General features: G+C 49.7%; 1 protein-coding gene across 1 annotated transcript in view; it reads left to right on the top strand.

The window, feature by feature from the left end:
* Positions 1-11,592, top strand: part of cplane1 (ciliogenesis and planar polarity effector 1) — a 349,043-nt gene extending 337,451 nt beyond the window's left edge. The window contains exons 48-52 of the mRNA XM_073047849.1: positions 2,240-2,298; positions 3,501-3,671; positions 10,352-10,467; positions 10,878-11,002; positions 11,323-11,592. Coding sequence (XP_072903950.1) covers positions 2,240-2,298; positions 3,501-3,671; positions 10,352-10,467; positions 10,878-11,002; positions 11,323-11,460 — 609 coding nt within the window. The 3' untranslated portion in view covers positions 11,461-11,592. The remainder of the gene's footprint in view (positions 1-2,239; positions 2,299-3,500; positions 3,672-10,351; positions 10,468-10,877; positions 11,003-11,322) is intronic.
* The last annotated feature ends 442 nt before the right edge of the window (positions 11,593-12,034 follow it).

Genomic DNA, 12,034 nt, shown 5'->3' on the forward strand with positions numbered 1-12,034 from the left:
GTTAAGACGAGATAGATAGGTTCTTGATTTGCCAAGGTATCAAAGGGTATGGGATGAAAGCAGGGGAGTGGAGATGACTGGAAAAATTGGATCAGCCCATGATAGAATGGTGGAGCAGACTCGATGGGCTGATTGGCCTACTATATCGTATGGTCTTATGGATATCACTGCACTAAAATGGACTGGATATCACTGTGTTAACGTGGACTGGATATCACTGCGTTAATGTGGACTGGATATCACCATGTTAATGTGGACTGCATATCACTGTGTTAACGTGGACTGGATATCACTGCGTTAATGTGGACTGGATATCACCATGTTAATGTGGACTGGATATCACCGTGTTAACGTGGACTGGATATCACTGTGTTAACGTAGACTGGATATCACCATGTTAATGTGGACTGGATATCACTGTGTTAACGTAGACTGGATATCACCGTGTTAATGTGGACTGGATATCACCGTGTTAACGTGGACTGGATATCACCATGTTAATGTGGACTGGATATCACCGTGTTAATGTGGACTGGATATCACCGTGTTAACGTGGACTGGATATCACCGTGTTAACGTGGACTGGATATCACCGTGTTAACGTAGACTGGATATCACTGCGTTAACGTGGACTGCATACCACTGTGTTAACGTGGACTGGATATCACCCTGTTAACGTGGACTGGATATCACCGTGTTAACGTGGACTGGATATCACCCTGTTAGCGTGGACTGGATATCACCGTGTTAACGTGGACTGGATATCACCCTGTTAGCGTGGACTGGATATCACCGTGTTAACGTGGACTGGATATCACCCTGTTAGCGTGGACTGGATATCACCGTGTTAACGTGGACTGGATATCACCCTGTTAGCGTGGACTGGATATCACCGTGTTAACATGGACTGGATATCACCCTGTTAGCGTGGACTGGATATCACCGTGTTAACGTGGACTGGATATCACCGTGTTAGCGTGGACTGGATATCACCCTGTTAGCGTGGACTGGATATCACCGCGTTAACGTGGACTGGATATCACCGCGTTAACGTGGACTGGATATCACCGTGTTAACGTGGACTGGATATCACTGCGTTAACGTGGACTGGATATCACCCTGTTAACGTGGACTGGATATCACCGTTAACGTGGACTGGATATCACCGTTAACGTGGACTGGATATCACCGTGTTAACGTGGACTGGATATCACCGTGTTAACGTGGACTGGATATCACTGCGTTAACGTGGACTGGATATCACCCTGTTAGCGTGGACTGGATATCACCGTGTTAACGTGGACTGGATATCACCCTGTTAGCGTGGACTGGATATCACCGTGTTAACGTGGACTGGATATCACCCTGTTAGCGTGGACTGGATATCACCGTGTTAACGTGGACTGGATATCACCCTGTTAGCGTGGACTGGATATCACCCTGTTAGCGTGGACTGGATATCACCGTTAACGTGGACTGGATATCACCCTGTTAGCGTGGACTGGATATCACCGCGTTAACGTGGACTGGATATCACCGCGTTAACGTGGACTGGATATCACCGTGTTAACGTGGACTGGATATCACTGCGTTAACGTGGACTGGATATCACCCTGTTAACGTGGACTGGATATCACCCTGTTAACGTGGACTGGATATCACCGTTAACGTGGACTGGATATCACCGTTAACGTGGACTGGATATCACTGCGTTAACGTGGACTGGATATCACCCTGTTAACGTGGACTGGATATCACTGCGTTAACGTGGACTGGATATCACCCTGTTAACGTGGACTGGATATCACCGTGTTAACGTGGACTGGATATCACCGTGTTAACGTGGACTGGATTGCACCGTGTTAACGTGGACTGGATATCACCGTGTTAACGTGGACTGGATATCACCGTGTTAACGTGGACTGGATATCACTGTGTTAACGTGGACTGGATTGCACTGTGTTAACGTGGACTGGATATCACTGTGTTAACGTGGACTGGATATCACCGTGTTAACGTGGACTGGATATCACCGTGTTAACGTGGACTGGATATCACTGTGTTAACGTGGACTGGATTGCACTGTGTTAACGTGGACTGGATATCACTGTGTTAACGTGGACTGGATATCACCCTGTTAACGTGGACTGCATACCACTGTGTTAACGTGGACTGGATATCACCCTGTTAACGTGGACTGGATTGCACTGTGCCAATGTTTTCTGTTTTCCCATTATAGAAAACTTTCAGCAGCAGAGAAATCAAAGAAAATCAGAAGAAAACAGCAATGAGGAAAAGGTAGGTGTTACTAATCCATTGTGTCCACTCTGAGTGGAAACACAGGAACCCAGTACCCAGCTGCTCCAATCCTGTACCAGCATTTGGTCCATCACTTGCTGAACTTTGGTATTTCGCTTGCTGTTCCAGATATTTCCACAAGAACAAGAGGCACAGCAACAGAAAGATACCATTTGACCATTGAGTCTACTCAACTATTCCATCGTGGCTGATTTACTGTCTTCCTCAACTTCATTCTCCTGCCTTCTCCCTGTAACCTTTGATGCCCTGACTAATCAAGAAGTTATCAACCTCTGGTTTAAATATACCCGATGACTTGGCCCCCACAGCCACCTGTGGCAATGAGTTCCACAGATTCACCTCCCTCTGGCTAAAGAAATTCCTCTTCATCTCTGTTCTCAAGGGACACTCTTCTGTTCTAGAAAACCTACAGCACAATACAGGCCCTTCGGCCCACAAAGTTGTGCCGAACATCTCCCTACCTTAGAAGTTACTAGGCTTACCCATAGCCCTCTATTTTTCTAAGCTCCATGTACCTATCCAAAAGTCTCTTAAAGGACCCTATTGTATCCGCCTCCACCTCTGCTGCCGGCAGCCCATTCCACACACTCACCACTCTCTGCGTAAAAAACTTACCCCTGACATCTCCTCTGTACCTACTCCCCAGCACCTTAAACCTGTGTCCTCTTGTGGCAACCATTTCAGCCCTGGGAAAAAGCCTCTGACACTATCAATGCCTCTCATCATCTTATACACCTCTATCAGGTCACTTCTCGTCCTCCGTCGCTCCAAGGAGAAAAGGCCGAGTTCACTCAGCCTATTCTCGTAAGGCATGCTCCCCAATCCAGGCAACAATCTTGTAAATCTCCTCTGCACCCTTTCTATGGCTTCTACATCCTTCCTGTAGTGAGGCGACCAGAACTGAGAACAGTACTCCAAGTGGGGTCTGTTCTGACTCTTGGCCTTATCAAATTCAACAATAATCTCCCTCGAATTAAGCTGTGCTGGTTTTTTCCCTGGTCAAGCTGTGCATTTCTGACTTCATCTTGTCCTTCGGAATTGTTTTCCAGTAACTGGAGCATATCACAATAGAGTGTGATCAGTCTAGCGTGCATTGGAGTAGCATCTCTGTGCCTGGGTGTTTCTAATTTCCTTGTCACAGGGATAAGCAACCGTTATTCAGGGGTTTTCCCTCTCCCTAGGGTTACTCTGGTAGAGAACCGTGAGCAGCGAACTCACGCAGCCCTGTGCCTGATGAACGAGATGTTGTCTGACTCTGCTCGACTTTTCAGTGCTCAGCCCAGGGCTCGAGCTGAAGGGCCTGTCAGGACTGCTGAACGGAGCCAGGGCCGATCGGGCAGCTCAGCACAGGGGTAAGTGATGGTCACATGGGGGGGAGTGAGGTCAGACCTGGTCATACCAGTGGTCAATGTTGAGGAAGCATGGTTGTGTGTCTCTCTCTGTCTTTGACGATCATGATACCTATCTACACTAATCCCATCAGTCTCCACACAGTGCATACCCCTCCACGCCATCTCTGTTCATGTGCCGCTAACGTATCTGCTTCCACCACCTCCACTGACGGTGCATTCCAATCACCGACTCTCTCTCTAAGAAAGGCTTGCCTCGTGGCTGCATGAATGTGAGATGAGGGCTCGTTCCTGCAGAAACATGGGTCTAGGACAACATCCCATGCTCCACGAATCTTCAGGCCAGGGCATTCAGGACTTAGCCTATATGATTGTTATGATTTGTTTATGACTGTGTGTTTTTATACTGTTGGTCTGCGTTCTGCATATTAGCCCCCGAGTAACACTGTTCCACTTGGCTGAGGGACAATTAAACTTGAACTTGGAACCTCTCCTCACCACAGGCTGCTCTGTATATCCGTGCTCTGAGGGTGCTGTCTCTTACTATATGTATGTTTACATTTCACTTCCGAAAATGAGATTGAAGATAAAGATCAGCTTTATTTGTCACATGTACATCAAAACATGCAATATTTGAGTCAGTAGCAGAGTGCAGAGAAGATATTCGAGAACATACCAGGACAGGAGGGCTTGAGTTACGTGAAGTAGTCGGCCAAAATAGGTCCCTGTAACGCAGGGAAATTAAGGGTGAAATATAGAAATGTTTAAATAATGAGTGACAGTCGTTTCCCCAGGGTGGGGCAGACCAAACCCGGTGGGCAGTGACAGTGATTTCCCCAGGGTGGGGACACCAAACCCGGTGGGCGGTGACAGTGATTTCCCCAGGGTGGGGTGACCAAACCCGGTGGGCAGTGACAGTGATTTCCCCAGGGTGGGGGACACCAAACCCGGTGGGCAGTGACAGTGATTTCCCCAGGGTGGGGGACACCAAACCCGGTGGGCAGTGACAGTGATTTCCCCAGGGTGGGGGACACCAAACCCGGTGGGCGGTGACAGTGATTTCCCCAGGGTGGGGACACCAAACCCGGTGGGCGGTGACAGTGATTTCCCCAGGGTGGGGACACCAAACCCGGTGGGCGGTGACAGTGATTTCACCAGGGTGGGGTGACCAAACCCGGTGGGCGGTGACAGTGATTTCCCCAGGGTGGGGTGACCAAACCCGGTGGGCAGTGACAGTGATTTCCCCAGGGTGGGGCAGACCAAACCCGGTGGGCGGTGACAGTGATTTCCCCAGGGTGGGGGAGACCAAACCCGGTGGGCGGTGACAGTGATTTCCCCAGGGTGGGGTGACCAAACCCGGTGGGCAGTGACAGTGATTTCCCCAGGGTGGGGACACCAAACCCGGTGGGCAGTGACAGTGATTTCCCCAGGGTGGGGTGACCAAACCCGGTGGGCAGTGACAGTGATTTCCCCAGGGTGGGGGACACCGAACCCGGTGGGCAGTGACAGTGATTTCCCCCGGGTGAGGACACCAAACCCGGTGGGCAGTGACAGTGATTTCCCCAGGGTGGGGAGACCAAACCCGGTGGGCAGTGACAGTGATTTCCCCAGGGTGGGGGAGACCAAACCCAGTGGGCAGTGACAGTGATTTCCCCAGGGTGGGGACACCAAACCCGGTGGTCAGTGACAGTGATTTCCCCTGGGTGGGGGACAACAAACCCAGTGGGCAGTGACAGTGATTTCCCCAGGGTGGGGACACCAAACCCGGTGGGCAGTGACAGTGATTTCCCCAGGGTGGGTCAGACCAAACCCGGTGGGCGGTGACAGTGATTTCCCCAGGGTGGGGATACCAAACCCGGTGGGCAGTGACAGTGATTTCCCCAGGGTGGGGCAGACCAAACCCGGTGGGCGGTGACAGTGATTTCCCCAGGGTGGGGGAGACCAAACCCGGTGGGCAGTGACAGTGATTTCCCCAGGGTGGGGCAGACCAAACCCGGTGGGCAGTGACAGTGATTTCCCCAGGGTGGGGGAGACCAAACCCGGTGGGCAGTGACAGTGATTTCCCCAGGGTGGGGAGACCAAACCCGGTGGGCAGTGACAGTGATTTCCCCAGGGTGGGGGAGACCAAACCCGGTGGGCAGTGACAGTGATTTCCCCAGGGTGGGGAGACCAAACCCGGTGGGCAGTGACAGTGATTTCCCCAGGGTGGGGTGACCAAACCCGGTGGGCAGTGACAGTGATTTCCCCAGGGTGGGGCACACCTAATCTGGTGGGCATAGGTTTATTGTGAGAGGAAAAAGATTTAAAGCAGACCAGAAGGCAACATTGACACCTACTGTAGTGGAACGTATGGAACGAGCTGCCAAAGGAAGTGGTTTGTTCAGGTACATTTTGTGTGTACGCTGTGTGTGAATGTCTGCCTGTACGCTGTGTGTGAATGTCTGCCTGTACGCTGTGTGTGAATGTCGGTATCTACACTGTGTGTGAATGTCGGTATCTACACTGTGTGTGAATGTCTGCCTGTACACTGTATGTGAATGTCGGTATCTACACTGTGTGTGAATGTCTGCCTGTACACTGTGTGTGAATGTCTGTATGTACACTGTGTGTGAATGTCTGCCTGTACACTGTGTGTGTATTCATAGAACATAGTATAGTACAGCACATTACAAGCCCTTCGGCCCACAATGTTGTGCTGACCCTCAAACCCTTCCTCCCATATAACCCCCCCCCCCACCTGAAATTCCTCCATATACCTGTCTAGGAGTCTCTTAAACTTCACTAGTGTATCTGCCTCCACCACTGATTCAGGCAGTGCATTCCACACACCAACCACTCTCTGAGTGAAAAACCTTCCTCTAATATCCCCCTTGAACTTCCCTCCCCTTATGTTAAAGCCATGTACTCTTGTATTGAGCAGTGGTGCCCTGGGGAAGAGGCGCTGACTGTCTATTCTGTCTATTCCCCTTAATATCTTGTACACCTCTGTCATATCTCCTCCTCTCCAAAGAGTAAAGCCCTAGCTCCCTTAATATCTGATCATAATCCATACTCTCTAAACCAGGCAGCATCCTGGTAAATCTCCTCTGTACCCTTTCCAGTGCTTCCACTAGTTAGTTAGTGCCTAACTAGAGTTTTATAGAGCTGCATCAGTACATCGCGTCTCTTAAACGCCCTCAACTTATGAAAGCTAACACCCCATAAGTTTTCTTAACTACCCTATCTACCTGTGAGGCAACTTTCAGGGATCTGTGGACATGTACCCCCAAATCCCTCTGCTCCTCCACACTACCAAGTATCCTGCCATTTACTTTGTACTCTGCCTTGGAGTTTGTCCTTCCAAAGTGTACCACCTCACACTTCTCTGGGTTGAACTCCATCTGCCACTTCTCAGCCCACTTCTGCATCCTATCAATGTCTCTCTGCAATCTTCAACAATCCTCTACACTATCTACAACACCACCAACCTTTGTGTCGTCTGCAAACTTGCCAACCCACCCTTCTACCCCCACATCCAGGTCATTAATAAAAATCACAAAAAGTAGAGGTCCTAGAACCGATCCTTGTGGGACACCATTAGTCACAACCCTCCAATCTGAATGTACTCCCTCCACCACAACCCTCTGCCTTCTGCAGGCAAGCCAATTCTGAATCCACCTGGCCAAACTTCCCTGGATCCCATGCCTTCTGACTTTCTGAAAAAGCCTACTGTGTGGAACCTTGTCAAATGCCTTATTAAAATCCATGTAGATCACATCCACTGCACTACCCTCATCTATATGTGTGGTCACCTCCTCAAAGAACTCTACCAGGCTTGTTAGGCATGATCTGCCCTTCACAAAGCCATGCTGACTGTCCCTGATCAGACCATGATTCTCTAAATGCCCATAGATCCTATCTCTAAGAATCTTTTCCAACAGCTTTCCCACCACAGACGTAAGGCTCATTGGTCTATAATTACCTGGACTATCCCTACTACCTTTTTTGAACAAGGGGACAACATTCGCCTCCCTCCAATCCTCCAGTACCATTCCAGTGGACAACGAGGAAATAAAGATCCTAGCCAGAGGCTCAGCAATCTCTTCCCTCACCTCGTGGAGCAGCCTGGGGAATATTCCGTCAGGCCCCGGGGACTTATCTGTCCTAATGTATTTTAACAACTCCAACACCTCCTCTCCCTTAATATCAACATGCTCCAGAACATCAACCTCAATCATATTGTCCTCACCATCATCAAGTTCCCTCTCACTGGTGAATACCGAAGAGGAGTATTCATTGAGGACCTCAGTCACTTCCACAGCCTCCAGGCACATCTTCCCACTTTTATCTCTAATCGGTCCTACCTTCACTCCTGTCATCCTTTTGTTCTTCACATAATTGAAGAATGCCTTGGGGTTTTCCTTTACCCTACTCGCCAAAGCCTTCTCATGCCCCCTTGCTCTTCTCAGCCCCTTCTTAAGCTCCTTTCTTGCTACCCTATATTCCTCAATAGACCCATCTGATCCTTGCTTCCTAAACCTCATGTATGCTGCCTTCTTCCACCTGACTAGATTTTCCACTTTACTTGTCACCCATGGTTCCTTCACCCTACCATTCTTTATCTTCCTCACCAGGACAAATTTATCCCTAACATCCTGCAAGAGATCCTTAAACATTGACCACATGTCCATAGTACATTTCCCTGCAAAAATATCATCCCAATTCACACCTGTAAGTTCTAGCCTTATAGCCTCATAATTTGCCCTTCCCCTATTAAAAATTTTCCTGTCCTCTCTAATTCTATCCTCTTCCATGATAATATTAAAGGTCAGGGAGCAGTGATCACTGTCCCCCAGATGCTCACCCACTGACAGATCTGTGACCTGACCCAGTTCGTTACCTAATACTAGATGTAGTAAGGCATTCCCCCTAGTCGGCCTGTCAACATACTGTGACAGGAATCCATCCTGGACACACTTAACAAACTCTGCCCCATCTAAACCCTTGGAACTAATCAGGTGCCAATCAATATTAGGTAATAATATTATGTTATGTTATAATAATATTATATTCATGTTAAATTGAATTTAACTGACCTTATTACTGACATCCTTCACATACATGAGGAGTAAAAATCATTGCATTACATCTGTCTAAATGTGCAATGTGCAATTTATAGTAATTTATAATAAATTTATGTACAACAGGACAGTCAATGTAATATAGAAATACAATTGTATCAGCATGAATTAATCAGTCTGATGGCCTGGTGGAAGAAGCTGTCCCAGAACCTGTTGGTCCTGGCTTTTATGCTGTGGTACTGTTTCCCAGATTGTAGCATCTGGGATACTTTGTGGTTGGGAATACTCGGGTCCACAATGATCCTTCGGGCCCATTTTTCACACCTGTCTCTGTAAATGTCCTGAGTAGTGTGATGTTCACATCTACAGATGAACTGGGCTGTCCGCACCATGCTCTGCAGAGTTCTGCAATGAGGGAGGTACAGTCCCCGTACCAGGCAGTGATGCAGCCAGTCAGGATGCTCTGATTTGTGCCCCTGTAGAAAATCCTTAGGATCTGGGGACTCATGCCAAACTTCTTCAACTGTCTGAGGTGAAAGAGGCACTGTGGTGCTTTTTTCAGTACACAGCTGATATGTACAGAGCATGTGAGATCCTCGGAGATGTTTATGCTGAGGAACTTAAAGTTGTTCACCCTCTCAACCCGAGATCCATTGATGTCAATAGGGACGAGCCTGTTTCCATTCCTCCTGTAGTTCACAACCAGCTCCTTTGTTTTTGCGACATTGAGGGAGAGGTTGTTTTCTTGACACCACTGTGTCACGGTGATGGCTTCTTCCCTGTAGGCCACCTCATTATTGTTTGAGATTAGCCCAATCAGCATAGTGTCGTCAGCAAATTTAATTAGCAGGTTGGAGCTGTGGGTGGCGACACAGTCATGTGTATACAGACAGAGAGTAAAGAGGGGGGCTTAGTACACAGCCCTGAGGGGCAGAGGTGAGGGAGCCCACTCTTACCACCTGCCGGTGATCTGACGGGAAGTCCATGATCCAGCTACACAAGGCAGGGTGAAGGCCGAGGTCTCTGAGCTTATTGTCATGTTTGGAGGGAATTATGGTGTTGAATGCTCTATTGTTGTCCTGGAACAGAATTCTCACATAAGCATTCCTCTTCTCCAGATGTGTACGGACAGTGTGCAGAGCTGTGGCTATTGTGTTATCTGTCGATTGGTTGTGTCGGTAGGCGAATTGTAGGGCATCCAGTTTGAGTGGTAGCAAGCTGCAGATGTAGTCTTTGACCAGCCTTTCAAAGCATTTGTTTATTATTGAGGTGAGTACAACAGGACGTCAGTCATTCAGACATGTTACCTTGGTCTTTTTAGGTACAGGAACAATGGTGGATGTTTTGAAGCAGGGCACTGGGAGAGGGACAGGTTGTGTGTATGTCTGCATGTGCACTGTGTGTGTGTCTACATGTTAACTGTGTGTACACGTCTAGATGTGCACTGTGTGTGTACTCATGCCCGATGTACACTGTGTGTACTCATTTGCACTGCGCAAGTTATGCAAGTACACTGCATGTGTTCATGTGCATTGTGTGTGTGTTCATATATCTGTATGTGTATGCATGTGTTCATGTGCATTGTGTGTGTGTCCCATGCTCTCACCCTCCATTCCATTGCAGGAGGGGAGCTGCCTCCCACAGTATGTCGGCCTCTGGAAGACGTCACAGCTTCTCGGGCACCTTCTCCCTGGGACGGGCCTGTCCAGTCTCTTCACCAGGACAGGGGCACCAACCGGGTGAGCACACGCTGATCCTCCCAGCATCCACTTCCCCTGTTATGTTTAATGATTGTGTACCCAAGGGGTGAGAGTGATACTGGAGGTGCTAGGGGTTCTGTCTGGGGTTGGAGCCATGGCTGAGGCTGCTTCCTCAGAGTGGGCTCTATTGCGGGTACACCAGCCCCGATCCTCTCCCTCCCATATCTCACCCCTCACTTTTACCTACCTCTCCCAGCTCCTCCTTCTCCAACACTTCACTCCCACTGCCCTGTGCTGCTCTTGGAGCCTGGCTCTGTCACGTCCCTGCCCTCATCCTGGTTGAGCTCTGGATGTCACGGGCTGGTGCAATCTGAGTGGGTCCGTGGAGGTGGGTTCAGCAGTGTGGGTCATTGGCCAGTGTGACTGACCCGTCTGTCTGCTTCCCCCAGGCGGCCCCACGCTCCAGGAACACCTTCCTGATGAGGATCAGAGCGACTCCGACTCGCTGTCACCATGGAGCCCCCCGGAATATATCCAGGATATCCTGGACCGGGAGACTCATCCTTTCCTACAGGTAACTGCCCAGCTGGGTGGGGGGAGGGGGGAGCAGAGTGTGCTCATGGGCGGGGGGTGGGACAGTGTGGTGGGGAGTGATGGTTTGGGCTGCCAGAAGAAGTGGTTGAGGCAGGTACATTAACAGTTAAAATGTACTTTGACAGGGAAACGGATTTGGAAAGGTTCAGAGGGATATGGGCTAAACGTGGGGAAATGGAAGAACTTTAGGTAGGACTCTTGTCAGGATGGACCAGTTGGTCTGACTGTGTAACCGTGGAACAGTCAGTGAGGGCTTATGACGCAGCTGAGCTGAGCTCTTTCTATGTTTTGTGCCCCCAGGGAGGTGACGAGGAGGAGGGGGTGCCTGCGGCCGAGCAGGACCTGTGTGAGGTTCAGTCTGACACCACTGACACCATCCTGTGTAACCTAGACTGGAACGTCGTTAACAACATGGTGGGCAGTATGGGAGAGCTGTGAACCCTGGGAGCTCGCTATACAACCTCCTCCTCCTTCCCTGTCTACACCCAGAGCTGACTGTACAACCTCCTCCTCCCTGTACACACCTGCAGCTCGCTGTACAACCTCCTCACTTTACACACCCGGAGCTCACTGTACAACCTCCTCACTTTACACACCCGGAGCTGACTGTACACCCTCCTCACTTTACACACCTGCAGCTCGCTGTACAACCTCCTCACTTTACACACCTGGAGCTCACTGTACAACCTCCTCACTTTACACACCCGCAGCTCGCTGTACAACCTCCTCACTTTACACACCCGGAGCTGACTGTACAACCTCCTCACTTTACACACCCGGAGCTCGCTGTACAACCTCCTCACTTTACACACCCGGAGCTCACTGTACAACCTCCTCACTTTACACACCCGGAGCTCACTGTACACCCTCCTCACTTTACACACCCGTAGCTCACTGTAGAACCTCCTCACTTTACACACCCGGAGCTCGCTGTAGAACCTCCTCACTTTACACACCTGCAGCTCGCTGTACAACCTCCTCACTTTACACACCCGGAGCTCACTGTACAACC

This window comes from Hemitrygon akajei, chromosome 6 (genome assembly GCF_048418815.1).
Source record: "Hemitrygon akajei chromosome 6, sHemAka1.3, whole genome shotgun sequence".
NCBI lineage: Eukaryota > Metazoa > Chordata > Chondrichthyes > Myliobatiformes > Dasyatidae > Hemitrygon > Hemitrygon akajei.